The 19,869-nt window shown below is 32.9% G+C and overlaps 1 protein-coding gene and 2 pseudogenes across 1 annotated transcript; all 3 read left to right on the top strand.

Annotated features, from left to right (window-relative positions):
- The first annotated feature begins 2,588 nt into the window (after positions 1-2,588).
- On the top strand, positions 2,589-5,523 carry LOC149559732 (mannan endo-1,4-beta-mannosidase 1-like). Its single transcript, XM_089824262.1, has 5 exons — positions 2,589-3,543; positions 3,807-4,001; positions 4,088-4,210; positions 4,597-4,802; positions 4,899-5,523. Exons 1-5 carry the CDS (start codon positions 3,199-3,201, stop codon positions 5,254-5,256), a joined length of 1,227 nt encoding a protein of 408 aa, XP_089680388.1. The 5' UTR covers positions 2,589-3,198; the 3' UTR covers positions 5,257-5,523.
- A 2,104-nt stretch (positions 5,524-7,627) lies between these two features.
- On the top strand, positions 7,628-8,790 carry LOC149559731 (mannan endo-1,4-beta-mannosidase 5-like; annotated as a pseudogene).
- An 8,351-nt stretch (positions 8,791-17,141) lies between these two features.
- Positions 17,142-18,497, top strand: LOC149559730 (mannan endo-1,4-beta-mannosidase 7-like; annotated as a pseudogene).
- The last annotated feature ends 1,372 nt before the right edge of the window (positions 18,498-19,869 follow it).

Raw genomic sequence — 19,869 nt, 5'->3', positions numbered from 1 at the left:
ATATATATATATATATATATATATATATATATATATATATATATATATATATATATATATATATATATATATATATATATATATATATATATATATATAATTTGGATGCCAACACAAAGTCAAAGTGTGATTTTATCTTAGGACTTGATGCACTCAATGCTTCTATATATATAAATACACACACACACATATGTATATGTATATGTATATATGTATGTATATGTACGTATATGTATATATATACAAATACATACATATGTATGTATGTATATGTATGTACATACATACACATACATACATATATACATATATATGTATATATGTTTGTGTGTGTGTATATATATATATATATATATATATAACAAGTGTCATGCAGTGGCATGTAATTGCCGTAATAGTTTATAAATTATTTAAAATATAATTTTCACTTTTTAATTCAATATTAGAAATAAATAAAATAATGAAATTTTAATTTTAGTGTTACATTAATTAAGATTTTAAAAATTATCTTAATTCATTATGTTTAGGTTTGTTTATAATGTGCATTTTCAAAATAAAAGCTTAAAAAATGTGGTATGGAAATAACTTTGCAAAAAGGGGTCCTATAAAACCCAACCAATTTAACCAATCATATTTTAGATAAATGTTTTTTATAATATACAAATTGTATCAAGAATTATTAAAACTTTAGAAATATGTTAAATAGAGAAAATAATAATCTGTCACTAATGGAAACTAATTGGATTGTAGGAGAAGTGAATGCAATAGTATAATTAGAATAAAATGATAGAAAAAACAAAAACTACAAACATAAGTAATTTTGCTAATGTAACTTTATAACCATATTCGTAAAATGGGAAACACTTTATGGGTAAAGATGTTGAGAGACTAATTTAAAGAGAAAATGAATTATGTTTTCGGTTTTAAATTCTCCATTAGTAGAATTGCTTGAAAATATAATATCCTATAACACCTACTATCTCATCAAAACATTATACTAGTTTGAAATTAATAAATGAAGTGAAATTTTTTTCAAATTAACCTCAATAGTTTTTCATTATAAACATAGTTTATATAATATATCAAAATTAGATTTCATTAATAGCAATTGATGATTGATTTTTTTTTAATAATATTTTAATACAATTTAATATTGGGTTGAATAAAGTGTAATACTCAATTTAAACATAAGAATAATATATACATATGAAATGAAATATGATATTATAACTTCAATTTATGTAGTTATATACATGATATTAGAAGTCTAAAATTAAAGAGTAGAATAATTTAAACCTTTTTAATTTCTTTTGTTATTCTTTTGATTCTTTTTAAATTTATCAAATGGGAGAAAGAGTGACAAAAACTACATATTCACATATGTACCAAAATTATGTTAAATAGACCTCTACATTAAATTAGTATCAACATAATTAATCTTTTTGAACATAATTTATAAAATATTAAAATGAATATTTCAAATATACCTTAACTCGTTAAATTATCATGGATTCTTTATTAGAAAGTAAAATACTTTCATAAAAATATTTTATAAAGAAGAAATAATTGAATGATAAATTATATTACTATTTAATTTAATAGATCTTGAAAGCAAAAATAAGTCTAATCTTACTCTAGTGAGATGTTCTCTTAGTTTAATATCATAGTATATTTATTTTTAACAATATTTAAAATAAAATAAAATAAAGTCACAATAGCTAATTACATAAATCAATTAGATCTGCAACCACATAAAATAAGGCAACCCTCTTATGGAATAATTAAAATCCATATTAAAATTACATTCTGGCTAAAATTTAAAAAGATTATTATAAATATTAAAATTCACCCACATACATTTAGATATTTTTCAAATAGAAGGAAAAGTTTTTAAATTTCTACCACAGCTCAACATCTACCACAGCCACAGAAGATGGCACTGGCTAAATGGCCCAATATTTGCGCTTTTGCAATCATTGTAGAATAATCTTTTAATATTTTTGAATTGATAAAAACAAAAACAACAACAAAAACTGCAAACCTGAGTGATTTCATTATAGTAAAATTCATTAACTTGAAACGTTAGTGAATTTGTAGAAGTTGAAACAATTTATAGTTGTAGAAGTTGAAAAAATATTTATTTTATAGTTGAAAAATATTAAGTTATTCGCATTAAATAATACAGAGAGAATTAAACCACTTTCCAAAAATCAAATTCATAGAGAGGGAAACAAAATTATTTTCGTTGGGCCAGACTTGTTGTCTTACCAAAAACAACTATAATGCCAGGAGTACTATAAGTCACTGTACATGGTATTGCAATCTACTAAATGATAAAAAACAACATAAACCAATTATTAATGTTTTTGACAATATGAAAAGTTGTGATTATGCAAGGGCATCTTTCATAAAACCTAAGAAATCACATGTAGTCCATACATCTTGTCTCCAGTAAGATCATTTCAATCCATGAAAAAGAAACACATTATTCTATTATACCATTTTTATGGGCAAAGCCCTATCATCTAAAAGGAAACAGGCTTGAACATTGGCATTCAAATGGAAAAAACCAAACATACAATTTTCATGATCAGAATCCTATGATTTTAAAATAAGAATGCCTGAACATTACCACTCAAATGGAAGGAACCAAACATACGATTTTCATGATCAGAGTCCTATCATCTAAAAATAAACAGGTGTGAACATTACCACTCAAATGAAAAAGACCAAACATACAACATTCATGATCAAAATCCCATCATATAAAACACATGACTTTAATGATAAACTCCATAAAAGTAAACTACCCGTGAGGCATTTGTTAGTCCAGTAAAATTGATTCTGTAAATTCAGTTTGGTATGAAAGGTAAGCAGTTATGTCCCATATTACCAATTTATTTCCTAAAACACAGAGTTTTGCACGCACTTACTAAAAATTTGTCTTGTCATTCTACAAATTGTTGCTGGAGTCCATTGATTCTCTTTCAATATAAATCCTCTGCATTAAAAACCATGCTTTTGCCACAACTTTCCCACCGCCCAAACTGTTGTATCATTCTCGTGATCAACTCAAGCACACAAGCATTCATGTTACTTTTTTTCCCTATTACTTTATCTTCCATTGCTATGGATTTATAGTGTAAAGGACTACATTCATACCCAAGCTCCTTGTTTAGTGACTGAAATTTTCATACCATGAATAGACTTCTCTCAAATTTTACATCAGTCACTTTCTTAGTCATGTTATATCTACTCTTCCTCCTCCCTGTGAGTTCACATGGCTCCCCTGAAACTGGTTTTGTGAGGAGCATAGGCAAAAACTTTGTTCTGAATGGCAGGCTTCTGCATGTCAATGGGTTCAACTCATATTGGCTCATGTTGGTAGCATCAGACACAAACCAGAGGCACAAAGTGAGCTCTGCTTTTAAGGAAGCTGCAGCTCATGGCCTGAATGTAGCTCGTACTTGGGCTTTCAATGATGGCAATGGATATCATGCGTTGCAAACTTTACCTGGCGTCTATGATGAACAAGTATTCCAGGTATGCAAGTTTCACGATGCATCATTTACTTGATGCATATATTGGAATGTGTGAATTGGATTGTAGAAAAATGATCAAATTAAGCTTCATTATCCTATAGAGTTTGTATTATGTTTTGCAAGTATAGTTTGCAAACATGCTCCAAACACATGCGTTCTTAGGGTCCCAACTATTCGCCTTCCATGACATTCACAAGTTATTTGACAGTAAAAATTCTACTTGACTGAGTTGTCTCATAGAGTTTGGACTGGACTTTCTCTCAGGCATTGGATTTTGTGATATGTGAAGCCCAAAGGCATGGCATCAGACTTATACTTAGCTTTGTCAACAACTACAAGGATTTTGGAGGCAGAGCACAGTATGTTCAGTGGGAAAACAATGCAACAGGGTTGCAAATTAGTGAAGATGATTTCTACACAAATCCAAATGTTAAAGACTATTATAAAAACCATGTCAAGGTAAAGCTAGAAGCATCATATTGCCCATTCTAATATTGTTAATATTTGAACTGGATGCACTAATGACTTTGAGATTTTGTGTGCAGAGGATAATGACAAGAAACAATAGCCTGAATGGGGTTGTGTACAAAAATGACCCAACAATCTTTGCATGGGAGCTTATCAATGAACCCCGCTGTAAAACTGATCTATCTGGAAGGACAGTTCAGGTCAGCTTGTTTCCGATGCCTTTCAATTTGATTTTAAACATTTGTATATTTTAGAGATATTAAGTTTGCAAGGTCCATGTTAGTGTACTTTAAGATTTTTGGGTTTAAACTTTTTATATCTTTTTGAAATAATGTTTCATATCATACTCTCTGATTTATCATCAGAATGGTGAGCTAGAGAAGAACAAATAAATCCATCATTCTCTTTTCTAGCTCACCATTTTGACTATGGATCATAAAATGATCCAAAATGATGATGTATCACAGAGTATGATTCCAAATGTCATTGATTCAAAAAGATAAACAAAGTTAAAATTCAAAAGCCTCCAAGCACATTAGTATCTTGTACCCTACTTGCTAATGTGATTTTGCTAAGAGTACTACAGAGATGGGTAAAAGAGATGGCTAGCTATGTCAAATCAATTGATAGCAATCACCTGCTTGAAGTGGGTATGGAGGGATTCTATGGCGATTCAGTTCCTGAAAGAAAGCAATTCAATCCAAATGGGCTTGAATTTGGAACTGACTTCATTAGTACAAATCAGCTTCCAGGGATTGATTTTGCAACTGTTCATGCCTACCCTGATTTATGGTATCCATCCTTCCTACTCTCAGTCTGATAGTTTTTCTAACTTGGTATTGTTTCTTCAAAATTGACCTGATGTTTTCAATTCTGAACTAAATTCAGGTTGGCTGGTTCAGATGAAAAGGTACAGCTCTTATTTTTGAGGAAATGGATGAAAGTACATATAAAAGATGCAATCAAAGTGCTGAAGAAACCAATACTGTTTTCTGAATTTGGGAAATCTTATAAAGACCCAGGGTATAGCATTTCTAAGAGGAACAGGTTTTATAAGATTGTTTATGAGAACATTTATAAGGCTGCGAAAAGTGGAAAGGTGGGTGGGGGTGGGTTATTCTGGCACTTGGTGGCAAAAAGGATGGAATCACTTGCAGATGGTTATGAGATAGTCTTATCTCAAAGTCCATCCACAGCAGCCCTTGTTTCTTTTCAATCAAGAAGATTGTCAGCCCTTGATCTCTAATTTTTCTATATTGAATTCATACAACAGTAGATTTGGATCACAAAAATATAGCAAATCCCATCTATGCTGAAGTTGGCTTTGTTATTGTTACTGTCTAAAATGCTCAATTTAATATCTAACAATATCATTACCAATTGTTAGATGAATAAGCACAATCATCCTAGGCATCAGATACTATTTCTATGCTTTAGAAATGAAGGAAAAAAGGTGGGAGAATGTGAAAAAATACATTAGAGACATATACAATTAATTGCAGTCATTACCAAATTCGAAGGACATGCTATAGGTACAGTGCCCACAACATCATTATGGCTGTCTACTTTTATTATTCCATGAGAGATCTTGATTTTATCAAAAAAATCCCTTTTGCTCTTATTTTATAAATATCTGTTGAAATAAATAACAGTAATTAAAATATATATATATATATATATATATCTTTTCAGATGACATGAATCAGTGATCTCTTCTGTAACCCGCAGTAGATAGAATAAATTCTCACCATTATCTCGTAATCTCTTAATCTCTTTCTTGCAACAGATGCTTTACAATCAAACTAGAGCAGCTCGCCCAAAAGAAGCAACAAAATTTGTTGAGATGCAATATGAGAAGACTATTAATGATCAGTTACAAGAGTGAACCTGTATCTAAAACACTCATCCAAACAGATTTTTCTCCTATGGCTATTCAAATATCAGTTGCCTTTATTTAGAACCGTTACAAGAAGACAACTATTACGAGGGTTTTATTGATTATCCTCACTAAAAAGCTAGTTGGGAAAATTCATTGCTGAGAGATTTATCACGAGAGATGTGTTGTTCTCTTGGATGACTGTTTCTTTCAACTTTAATTTCAGGAATGCATGCTCTTTTTTCAGTAAAAGATGTAGACAATACATGAAAAGTCTTATGTAACATTATGAGGATGTCCTTAGCTTGTGTTGAAGAGAACGTTATTAGGATGCCCAATAAGACAGTAAAAATTCTTCAATACCATTTTCAAGCTTTAAGTATTAAATTGTGCACTTTTCATTAAAATAAAATCATTTAAAGTGACACTCCCTAGTTATTCAATCTGATATCTTTATGCAATCAATTTTCCATCTTAAATGATAACCATCTAAAATATTAATATATTTGTATGTGTGGAATTGATTCATGAGATTGAAGGTGATTACCAAATGCGAAAAGAAAAAGAGTTAAGCATTTATAAAATAAAGAAAAGTGTTTATTCATAAATAAAAGAGAAGTTAAAACATAAATAGGTAATTAGATAAATATTAATTTATAAAAATTAAGATGAAGAATGTTTAGAAATTAGATTTATAAATTAGAATGTTTATTTAAATAATAGATGACGAAGCTAATGAAATGATTTAATAAATAAGATTATTTATATAATTAGTAAATGCATTTTGTTGATTTTATGAAGACATTTTTAGGGATACCGCACTCAATTATGGCTTACACAAGCAGTTAGGAATTACATGATTATTTTAGGATTTGCATCACTATAAATAGGGGTAAGAGGGGTTTGTTTGGCTCATTTGCACTTAAAGCTTGAGGAGCAAAGCAAGGGGAAGAAAGAAGCTAAGGAGGTGGAGAAGTGAGAAGTGGTGAGCAAGATGTTAGGATTATAAGTGGCAACACATCAAGTTAGAATGAGGGCCACAATTAAGGACCATAGAGCCAGTAAATAGTTTTTGGCTTCTCATTTTTGCTTTGTTTTTGCACTTTTAAGGCCTGGAACTATGCTTTTGAAGTGCAATTGCACTATGAAAAGAGATATTTCACTTTTGATGGACCTACACCTTTGATCCCTAAAGTTGTGCTTTTGTGCTAAACCTGCACGTATGATTGATATGGTACGGAGTGCTAGGAGCATTTTTCATTAATCCAACAATGCAAGGAACCTCAATTGGTAGCTAATAAAGAAGATAGGGGTAGTTGATAACATGTGAAATTGATAGTCAATAAGATAAATGAAAGCTAATTATAACAAACTATATAAATTAGAGCTAGGTGATAGTCAAGAATACTAATTAAAATTGATTAGAAACATTTGTCATATAAGAAAAACACGTGAATTCCATAAATTGTTTGTAGTACATATCATTTCAACCTGAAATAATCAGAAATAAAAAAACTATTATACAAATTTTATGACCAAAGTTCTATCATCCAAAAGTCAACAGCCCTGAACATTACCACTCAAAGAGAAACTACAAACATACAATTTCCCTTATCAAAATCCCATATATAATATAAATGACTTTTATGATGATCTCCAACGTTTTTAAAACTAAACTACCCGTGACTTTTGCTAATTTTGAAAGGCTGATTGAGCAGTTCTGTCCCATATTACCAACTTATTTCCCAAAACACGGACTTTTGCTCTTCCTCCTCATAGTTTGTTTTCTCATTCTACAAATTGTCACATGGAATTCACCGACTCCCTTACACTAAAATTATCTGCATTCAAAACCATGCTTTAGCCACAACTTTCCCACCGCCCAAACTGTTGTACAATTCCTTGTCATTCATGTTACCTTTTCTTCCTGTTACTTTATCTTCCATTTCTATCATTTCTAGTCTGAAGGACTACATTCACACCCAAAAAGTGAACATACACTTCATACCATGAAAAGACTTATATCAACTTTCACATCAGTCATTTTCTTAGAGATGTTACATCTCTTCTTTCTCCTTCCTTTGAATTCACATGGCTGCCCTGAATTTGATTTGTGAGGAGCATAGGCAGAAAACCTTGTTTTCAACGGCAGGCTTCTCCGTGTTAATAGATTCAACTCATATTGGCTCAGGTTGGTAGCATCAGACACAGAGCAGAGGCACAAAGTGGGCTCTGCTTTCAAAGAAGCTGCAGCTCATAACCTGAATGTAGCTCGTACTCTGGCTTTCAATGATGGAAATGCATATTATGCATTGCAAACTTCCCCAGGTGTATATGATGAACAAATGTTCCAGGCTTTCAAGCTTCATGATCCAATAGAGTTTGTGTTCTGTTTTGGAGTATAACTTGTTAGTAGTTCTCCTTCAGAGGATTCAAAATATTCCCTTTCCATGGCATTCAAAAGTCATTTGAATTAGCATTAAAAAGTTCTACCTGACTGACTTGTCTCATGCAATTTGGACTTTCACTTCCTCTCAAGCATCGGTTTTTTTTATAAGTGAAGCCCAAAGGCACTGCATCAGGATTATACTTAGCTTTGTTAACAACTTCAAGAATTTTGGGGGCAGAGCGCAGTATGTTCAGTGGGAGAACAATACAACAGGGTTGCAATTTAGTGAGGATGATTTCTACACAAATCCAAATGTCGAAGGCTACTATAAAAATCATGTCAATGCAAAGATAGAAGCATCGTATTGTTCATTCTAATATTATAATTGAGCTGATACACTAATGCCTTTGAGATTTTGCTTGCAATTGCATGGGATTTAGACAAGAAACAATAAACAGGATGGGGTTTTATACAAGATTGACTCTGCAATCTTTGCATGGTAGCTTATTTTGTAATTTCCTCATGTCTAAATATTTATTGTTTGATTTGAAAGAAAAATAAGGTTAATTTATATATTGTTGAAGCAATGAAGTGTTTTCTCCTGTTCATCTATTAGTATTTGAATTGAAAGAAAAACAATGCTAATTCATATATTGCTAGTGTTGGAACAATAAAGTATTGCAGTAATTTAGAAAAGTTGTATGGACATAATTCATTTAGAAGATTAATACAGGTCTTGAATCAGTTTTTTAAGTATGATTTTTTATTCCAAAAATTTCTCTATATTAGCTTTAATTATGATTTACTTTCATTCTTCATTACCATCTGTGTGTTTGGATGCATAAAAATGTAACTGTAAAGTTCTATTTCTATCATGTTTTTTGAAATAAAGGAGGGGTGAAAATTTATTCAAGCTGAAAGAGAAACAAGAACTGACAAAGAAAGGGTATCGGACAGCCCTGTCAAGATCAACCAAGTGATCAAGTTGATGGGACAAGCCTATTGGAAGTTGAGTCTTATCAACAATGTTCCAATTACACATATGGTCAAAAGCCCACTTTGCCAAACAAAAAACAACAATATTCCATTCCCTAGGAATATGAGTGAAAGCAATATACTCCAAAGAAGTACACAAATTATGAATCTGGTCCGCAATCAAAGCTAACTTCCAACTAGCAACTTCAGAATGTTGCTAATTCAAAAGACATATCACCACTTGTGAGTAAAATTCACAGACAAGCCTTCTCCAACCAAGGTCACAAGCATTTATCATAGCATACAAAATAGCTATGGCCTCCATCAAGTTGTTAGTGTGATGACTTTTATAAATAGAAAACACAAACTAGACATCCCCTTACTATCTCTACCAACAACACCAATGCCAGCAAGGCCTGGATTTCCCTTGGAAGACCCATCCGTGTTGATTTTAAGAATACCTTGCGGAGGGGCACTCCACTTAGCATTTTTCCATGTGAGGGGGGAATATTCAGGTGATTATTGAAAATGTCCTCCCCTAGTTCCATGGCCTCAAAAGTGCCACATTTTCTAGAAACAGTTTCCCCCAAAGCATGGAGAATTTTCCACCATAAGTGAGGAACCTCTAAAAACTCATCCTTAAAAATATGATGGTTCCTTTTTAACCAAATATGCCAAATACCAAAGGAGGGTCCAAGAGTCCAGGCAACTTGAAGAAATGAAGTCTTGATAGGAGCCTTACCCTAGCGAGCAAAGAATTCTATTAGTGAGGAAACATACCAACAAGATTGGTTCCACACATTCTACCAAGAGTGTCAAATATGTCTAGTGAAAGAGCATTGGAAAAAGAGATGAGAGATATTTTCTTCACTATTTCAGCATAGAACACACATTGAGGGTCCTTGGAAGCCATGCTTACATAAATTATCCCATGTAAGACATCGGCTATGGACCACCAACCACATAAAAAATTACATTTGGGCCAAGAAAACTTGTACCAAACTTGCTTCCACCAAGGCATCTAAATTTCCCCCAACGTCTATCAAAGAAGCTCAACATATCCTGCAGACACTTAGAAATTTTCTAGACAAATCTTTGATGTCCCAAACAAGAACATCATTACCCACCAAAGTAGTACACTCAGGAGACTGCAAAATCTGAAACAACTCCTTCCTATTCTCCTCAGACCCTCCTGGAGGCCATTCAGAAGGGTGTTTCCAATGAAAGGAAGGAGCCAAACCTCTAACACACCATATCTTATAAAAATCAACTGTGTCCCAACTAGAAGCACTAAAATTTTGATAGAGGGTGTAGTTGAGGATGAGTGGTAAGAATAGGAAGGTGCCCATCCCAAGAGTCAAGCCAAAAATAAAGCTTGTGATCCTGAATGACAAATCCAAAAGAGACCATCTTTAACCAATTGAGTTTCAAACTTTAGCATATTGCAAATCATGGATCCTCTCCCTTCCAAAGGAAAGTGGTGAACTTCAACCACATCAATATCTAGAAAATACTTATGGGTGAGAATACGAGCCCAAAGTTGATGTTGGTTAGTACACCAATGCCAATAAATTTTTGCAGCGAGAACCTATCTATTTAAAATAGCTGAATGTAAGCCAAGGCCACCCTCCTTCTGAGGTCTACATGTTGTTTCCCATTTAACTAGACTTCATTTAGAATTTGAAAGGTTCCCACTCCAAAGGAATTGATGGGACAGAGCATCAAATTCTTGAAGAAAATACATAGCATCAACTTGAACAAAACATTTGTAAATAGAAAGGGCTTGAATAACCGATTTTAATAGAGTCAGGCGAGCAGCAGTTGATAGCCATCGATGAGTCCAATGATTAAGCTTTTTCCATAATTTATCAAGAAAAATTTGCCAGGAAGATCTAGGATGTCTACGAACAGTAAGAGCAATACCCAAATAAACAAAGGGAAGAGACCCAATCTGAAACCTCAAAATAGCAGCAATATTCCTTTGAATAGCCTGGGGAGTATTGAAGAAAAAAATGAAGGATTTGTTCTCATTAACTTTCTATCCCGAAGCTGCAAGATACACATCCAAAGCATGCCTAAAAGAAGTAGCTTCCTAAAGACGGGCTTGTCCCAGAAATGAAGTATCATCCACAAACTAAAGATGTGAAATAGGAGGCAAGCCAGCACCCCATTTCCACCCATGAATCAAACCCTAGCAAGCATGAAGCTTAAGAAAGCGGCACAAACCCTCAGCTAGAATGATAAAGAGATAAGGGGAAATAGGATCCCCTTAGCAAAGTCCTCTAGAGGCACCAAAGGGCTCTGAAGGAACACCATTCATCAGAACGAAAAAAGAAGCTGAAGTAACACAACTCATAATCCAATTCACCCACTGTTGGCAGAAACCAAAGGCCAAGAAGATCTTTTGGAGAAAACTCCATTTGGCTCTATCATAAGCCTTAGCAATATCCAACTTAATGAACATAGATCGCTCTTTTGATGTATGCATAGAATGAATAACTTCAGAAGCAATAACAATTCCATCAAGAATTTGCTCACCAACCACAAAACCACCTTGTTCCTCTAAAATCACAACCGGAAGGCATATCTTGAGTCTGTCAGCAATCAATTTGGTGATAATTTTGTACACAACATTACAAAGAGCGATGGGACAAAAGGAGTCAAGATTGTCAGCACCTTCTTTCTTAGAAATAAGAGTTAGTAAATTACAGTTCAATGCACAAAGCATTTTCTTATTTTGAAGGGATTCCTTAACATCTCCAAGAGATCCATATTAATAATTTCTCAAAATTCCTAAAGAATTCCACAGGAAACCATCTAGGCCTTGAGCTTTACCTTTATTCCATGAAATAGTAGATTTGGATCACACAATTTAGCAAATCCCACCTATGCTGAAGTTGGCTTTGTTATTGTTACTGTCTAAAATGCTCAATTTAATAACTAACAATATCATTACCAATTGTTAGATAAACAAGCACAATAATCCCGGGCATTAATACTATTTCTATGCTTTATAAATGAAGGGAAAAAGATGGGAGAATGTGAAAAAAATACATTAGAGACATATACAATTAATTGCAGTCATTACCAAATTTGAAAGACATGCTATAGGTACAGTGCCCACAACATCATTATGGCTGTCTACTTTTATTAAACTAAAAGAGGGGTAAAAAAATTATTATGGCTGTCTACTTTTATTATATTCTATGAGAAATGTTGATTTTATCAAACTTCCCCTTTTGTTCTTGTTTTATAAATATCTGTTGAAATAAATAAATAACAGTAATTATAAAAATATGTCTTTTTAGATGAAATGAATCAGTGATCCCCTCTACAACCCGCAGTAGATAGAATAAATTCTCACCATTATCTCGTAATCTCTTAATCTCTTTCTTGCAACAGATGCTTTACAATCAAACTAGAGAAGCTCGCCCAAAAGAAGAAGCAAAATTTGTTGAGGTGTAATATGACCAGAGTAATAATGATCAGTTACAAGAGTGAACTTGTATCTTAAAAACTCATACAAACAGTTTTTTTCTCCTATGGCTATTCAAATATCAGTTGCCTTTATTTAGAACTGTTACAAGAAGACAACTACTACCAGGGTTTTTGTGATTATCCTGACAAAAAAGTTAGTTGGGAAAATTCATTGCTGAGAGGTTTATCACGAGAGATGTGTTGTTCTCTTGGATGACTGTTTCTTTCACCTTTAATTTCAGGAATACATGCTCTTTTTTCAGTAAAAGATGTAGACAGTGCATGAAAAGTCTGATGTAACATTATGAGGATGTCGTTAGCTTGCATTGAAGAGAACATTTTGAGAACGTAACATTATGAGGATGTCCAATGAGACAGTAAAAATTATTCAATACCATTTTCAAGATTTAATTATTAAATTGTGCATTTTTCATTAAAACAAAATCATTTAAAGTGGCACTCCCTAGTTATTCAATCTGATATCTTTATGCAATCAATTTATAATCGATCACCATCTAAATTATTCATCAATTTATATTTGTATGTGTGGAGTTGATTCACCTTATTGAAGGTGATTACTAAATGTGGAAAGAAAAGGATTTAAGAATTTATAAAATAAATAAAAGTTTTTATTCGTAAATAAAAGAAAACTTAAAATGTAAATAGGTAATTAGATAAATAGGAAATTATTTAATTTTAGGGTAGCAAAATGTTTAGAAAATTAGATTTATAAATTAGAATGTTTATTTAATTAATAGATGAAGAAGCTAATGAATTGATTTAACAAATATGATTATTTATATAATTGTAAAGGCATTTTGTTGATTTTATGATGTTGTTAGGGATATCACACCTCTATAAGGGCTTACACAAGCAGTTAGGAATAAAATGTTCAATTTAGGATTTACACCTTTATAAATAGGGGGGAGAGGGGTTTATTTGGCTCATTTGCACTTAAAGCTTGAGGAGCAAAGCAAGGGGGAGAAAGAAGCTTAGGAGGTGAAGAAGTGAGAAGTGGTGAGCAAGATGTTTGTAGTATAAGTGGCAACACATCAGTTAGAGCAAGTGCCACAATGCATGACCACAAGAGCCAGTAAATACTTTTTAGCTTCTCATTGTGCTTTCTTTTTGTTTTGATTGAGGTAGATAGCAATAGGATGCCCATAAATACCCAAGGTTGTTGTTTTGTTGATTTTGCACTTTTAAGGCCTAGAACTATGCAGTTGGAGTGCAATTGCACTTCTGAAGAGGGATATTTCACTTTTGATAGACCTACAACTTTGATCCCTAAAGTTTTGATTTCATGCTCAACCTACACATATGATTGGAATGCAATTGCACTTATGAAGAGGGATATTTCACTTTTGATAGACCTACACCTTTGATCCCTAAAGTTGTAATTTTTGTGCTCAATCTACACATATGATTGATATGCTAGGGAGTGCTAGGAGCATTTTTCATTGATCAAACAATGCAAGGAACCTCTATTAGTAGCTGATAAAGAAGACAAGGCAAGTTGATAGTATATGAAGTTGATAGTCGATAAGATAAATGAAAGCTAATTATAGAAAATTGTATAAATTAGAGCTAGGTGATAGTCAGCAATGCTAATTAAGATTGATTAGGAACATTTATCATTTAATTTAGAAGATCACGTGAATTCCATAAATTATTTGTAGTAGATGTCTTTTCAGCCCAAAAGAACCAAAAAAATATATTCTATTATACAAATTTTATGATCAAAGTTATATCATCTAAAAATAAACATCCCTAAACATAACCACTCAAAGAGAAACTACAAACATACAATTTTCCTTGTCAAAATCCCATAGTAATAAATTACTTTTATGATCGAATGTTTTTAAAAGTAAACTACTTGTGACTTTTGCTAATTTTGGAAGGCTAATTGAGTAGTTATGCCCCATATTACCAACTTATTTCTTAAAACACAGACTTTTTGGAAAAAAGAGGGGTAAAAATTTATTAAGACAGAAAGGATTACAACAAGGAGCTCTGTCCTGAGCAACAAGTTTATCAAATTCTTATAATAGTTGAAGGGGAAGATGCCCCCTATCCATAATATTTCAGCCCGGAGCATGACCAGAAGCCCATTTGGCCAAACAATCAGCAACCCTGTTCCATTCACGAGGAATGTAAGTAAACCTAATAAACTCAAGAGAGGTACAAAAGAGAAGGGTCTGATAAACAATAGTGGCCAGCTATCAACTAACATCCTCAAGCTCTTGCGATGAAAGAAAGTTCACCACCACTTGGGAGTCAGACTCACAGATAATCTTGTGCCATCCCCGCAAACAACACTGTTCCACAACATATAAAATGTCCTAAGCCTCAATGAGACTGTTAGTATGGTCAACCTTATGCACTAAGAAAGACAATTTAACTTCACCAGAACTGCAATGAGTCACTCACCCAATACCACCAGGGCTTGGATTCCCTCGGGAAGAACCATCAGTGTTAATTTTCAGAGCTCCATGAGGAGGAGTCCAATGCCCCTCTAGATTCACCAGTCCTTTCCCCTATTGCCGAGGCTATTTGGGCACTCTTTGATACCATTGAGTTGCAACCCCATCCTGAAGATAAAGGGTGGGACAATTCCTAAAAGTTCTTTTCCTCATTCTACAAATTGTCGCATTGAATTCATCGATTCCCTTATACTATAAGTTATATGCGTTCAAAACCATGCTTTTGCCACAACTTTCCCACCACCCAAACTATTGTACAATTCCTCGTGAACATCTCAAGCACGTGAGAATTCGTGTTACCTTTGCTTCCTATTACTTTATCTTCCATTTCTATCATTTCTAGTGTGAATTAATACATTCACACCCAAGTTAATTGTGTAGTGAAGATACACTTCATACCATGAAAAGACTGTTGTCAACTTTCACATCAGTCATTTTCTTAGAGATGTCGCATCTCATCTTTCTCCTTCCATTGAATTCACATGGCTGCCATGAATTTGATTTTGTGAGGAGCATAGGCAAAAACTTCCCCAAGTGTATATCATGAACAAATATTCCAAGCTTTCAAGCTTCATGATTTAATAGAGTTTGTGTTCTATTTTGCGAGTATAATTTGTTAGAACTTCTCCTTAAGAAAAGTCAAAATATCCCCTGTTCATGGCATTCAAAAGTTATTTGAAATTAGCATTAAAAAGTTCTACTTGACTAACTTGCCTCATGCAATTTGGACTTTGACTTTCTCTCAAGCATTGGCTTTTTTTTTATGTGAAGCCCAAAGGCATTGCATCAGGATTATACTTAGCTTTTTCAACAACTTCAAGGGTTTTGGGGGCACAGTGTAGTATGTTCAATGGGAGAACAATACAGCAGAGTTGCAAATTGGTGAGGATGGTTTCTACACAATCCAAATGTCAAAGGCTACTACAAAAAATATGTCAATGCAAAGGTAGAAGTATCGTATTGTTCATTCTAATTTTATAATTGAGCTGGCTACACTGATGCCTTTGAGATTTTGCTTGCAATTGCAGAAGATTTAGACAAGAAACAATACCCAGGATGGGGTTTTATAGAAGAATGATTCTGCAATCTTTGCACGGTAGCTTATTTTTGTAATTTTCCTCCTGTCTAAATATTAATTTTATTGTTTGATATGAAAGAAAAATAATGTTAATTTATATATTGCTGAAGCAATGAAGTGTTTCTTCCTGTTCATATATTAATATTTGATTTTCAAAAGAAAAAAAATGTTAATTCATATATTATTGGTGTTGGAACAATAAAGTATTGCACTAATTTAGAAAAGTTGTATTGACATAAGTCATTTAGAAGATTAATACAAGTCACGAATTTCTTTTTAAGTATAATTTTTTTTTCCCAAAAGTTTCTCTTTATTAGTTTTAATTATGATTTACTTTCATATTTTTGTTGAGAAATCTACATGCGGAAACACCTTCCTAATGTCAATTTACAGGGATTTCATAACTACTTTATAAACATTGAGATGTAGAGGAAAATAAGAGCATAGAAAATACAATGCACAAGATAAACACAAGAGACCAGTTTTAACGTGGGAAACCCTTTTGGGAAAAAACACACCACCCAAAAAACCCTAAGCAACTTTGTATTACAGTAAAAAATTTACATACAACAAACTTTGGTTTTTGGACAGGCTCACAAGCTCGGATTGTATTAAAATCAACCCAACTTTTGCACTTTCAGCCCATTTAGTTTCTAACAAATCTCATAGACATTTATACTCTCTACAATTTGTTATGGAATTTGGTGCATTAACTATCACAGAATAATTTGGTTATTGGCAGCCTTGGAACTCATCCATCCAATGGTCAATCATCCATCTGATGGTCGCTCCTTTAGGTATCAAATGTCTCCATTGACTCAGATGCCTCCATTCACTGGACATTGTCGATCACATGGATTCCTTCGATGATGGTCACTTAGACACCTTTAATCGCGCAGATACCTTCAGTTGCACGCATGCCTTCGGTCACATGGATGCTTCAATCATGCGAAAACCTTTGATGATGCAGATAAATTCAATGACACAAATGGCTCCAACAACACGAACACCTTTAGTGACACAAATGGCTCTGGTGACATGGATGCCTTTGGTCACTCTATATGCCTCAAAGACAATCCCTTCGGCTCGGGAATATTTCTTCACCATGGGAATATTTCTTCACCTAGAGAATCTTTCTTTGCCTAAGGACATTCCCTTTGCCTCTAGAATCTTTCTTTGCCTTAGGACATTCTGTTTGCCTCAAGAACCTTCCTTCACCTCAGCAATTATTCTTCATCTCAAGAATCTTCCTTCACCTCGAGACATTCCCTTCACCTCGAGAATCTTCCTTCACCTCAGGACATTCCCATTGCCTCGGGAATCTTCCTTCACCTCAGGAATCTTTCTTCACCTCGGGACCATTCCCTTTGCCTTGGCGTACTGACTTCATCATACCACTTCGGCCTTGTACTATCTTCACCATGGTGTCTCAATGTACAGTTGACATACCATACAATGGTATCTCCATATAGTGAGCACTATATGTGCTTCAACAAACCAATAATTTCCAATACAATATGTTTATTTGGATGCATAAAAATGTGACTGTAAAGTTCTATGTTCTATCATGATTTTTAACATTGAGAGGGATAAAAGAAATGACTACCTATGTGAAACAATTGATAGTAACCACCTTCTTGAAGTGGGTATGGAAGGGGTCTATGGTAATTTGGTTCTTGGAAGTAAGGAAATTAACACTAATGGAACTGATTTCATTAGTATAGATCAGCTTCCAAGGATTAATTTGCAATTGTCCGTGCCTACCCTGACTTTAGGTCTTTATTCTTCATACTCTCAATCCAATTGCTCTTCTACCTCGCCACTGTTTCACGAAATTGACTTGTCGTTTTCCAAACCAAACTGAATTCAGGTTGGCTAGTTGAGATGACAAGGTACAACTCTTATTTTTTAAGAGATGAAAGTAGATATAAAAGATGCAATCAAAGTGCTGAACAAACCAATATTATTTGTTGAATTTGGAAAACCTTTTATAAACACCCATGACATAGCATTTCTAAGAGAAGCATGTTTTATAAGATTGTTTATGAGAACATTTACGAGACTACAAAAAGTGGAAGGGTAGGTGAAGGTGGCATATTCTGTGGCAGTTGGTGGCAAGAAGGATGGAATCACTTGCATATCTCAAAGTTCATCCACAGCAAGTCTTGTTTCTTTTCAATCAAGAAGATTGCAAGTCATTGATCTCTAATTTTCTTATATGGAATTCCTGGAATAGTGAATTTGATTACAAAATTTTGCAGTTCATGTCTATGCAAAAGTTTGTTTCGTTACTTTTACATTCTATCTTTCTCTAGAATAGGAAGTTGATCCAAAGAGTTCAATTATGTCTATTAATATTCTTGCCTGTGGTTAGCTGAATAAATAAAAAAATCCAACGCATAAGATAACTTCTATACCTTACAAATAAAGAGAAAATGGTGGCACAACGTGGAAAATGCATTAGAGACGCATACGCTCAATTGGAAATATTACCAAATCTAAGAAATTTACTAGATAGAGTGCCCATAACAATATTATGGTTTTCTACTTCTTTCATTATTTCTTAGGAATATTTTGATTTTTAAAAACAATTAATTTCTTTTTTTATTTAATAAAATATTTTGTTGAAAAAAGTAATAGTAATTTAGAAAAATATTAGAATATATGAATCTATCTTTTCTATAAGTTGTTGTGTGAGTACTTTTTTACTATTATTTCTAATTTCTTGCTTATAAGAAGATGTTTTTTAATAAATGTAAGAAATTTTCCATCTACGATAAATTATCTTGATAGCTTCAAGATGTATTTTCAAGCTTACCGATTGGGATGATGTTTTATGGAGTACACTATGAAGCAATGATAAACAAGAGCTATAGTGCAACATAGTTCATGTCAAATGCTAGTACAGTGATTTTGATTTTGGTAGATAGGGGAGGAGAAAGGATCAATCACAAGGTCAAATTGTTTATGTTTTTTTATGAGAAAATCTTCTTAAATCTCAAAGAAAATCATATTGAATAAACATATTTTATTTATAAACTAACAGCACTAGTGTAGAAAAGAGATTAAAATGGTATGCAACAAATTACACCTATAATCTTCTAAAGAAGAGGTAGTGTGCTTTATGCTACTATCATGTATCATTACTTATGTAAGACAATCTATTGTTTGTTTCTAAAACGAAAAGTTAAGAAGAATAGAAGTGGACATGTTCTTATATCACTATGCAAGCTTACAATGAGAATCTTTAGATTTAAATCATTGATGTTAGAAATTTACTTTTTGAAAACATTGCAATTTCATAGAGATCTTCACATCTTTCAAGTCTATTCACTAGGGTATCTATTAACTAAAGTTAGATTAGGAAAGAAAGAAAAAAAAAATGAATTTGATGTAGATCAATCTACCACTATTATAGAAAAATATCTTCAACCCCCAACATAAAATCTACAAAAAAAATTTAAAAAGAAGTTCTAAAGTAAAACCTAAAGGAATAAAACCTACTTTAACTAAGTCTCCTCCTTGTATTTTGTCCTTATGATCTTATTTTGAGTTATTTCCTCCCATTTATTATGAAAAAA

Source organism: Cupressus sempervirens, chromosome 4 (genome assembly GCF_028749045.1).
Source record: "Cupressus sempervirens isolate cs-2001-9-10 chromosome 4, ASM2874904v1, whole genome shotgun sequence".
In the NCBI taxonomy this organism is placed as follows: Eukaryota; Viridiplantae; Streptophyta; class Pinopsida; order Cupressales; family Cupressaceae; genus Cupressus; species Cupressus sempervirens.
This window is presented reverse-complemented; position numbering and strand designations above follow the sequence as displayed.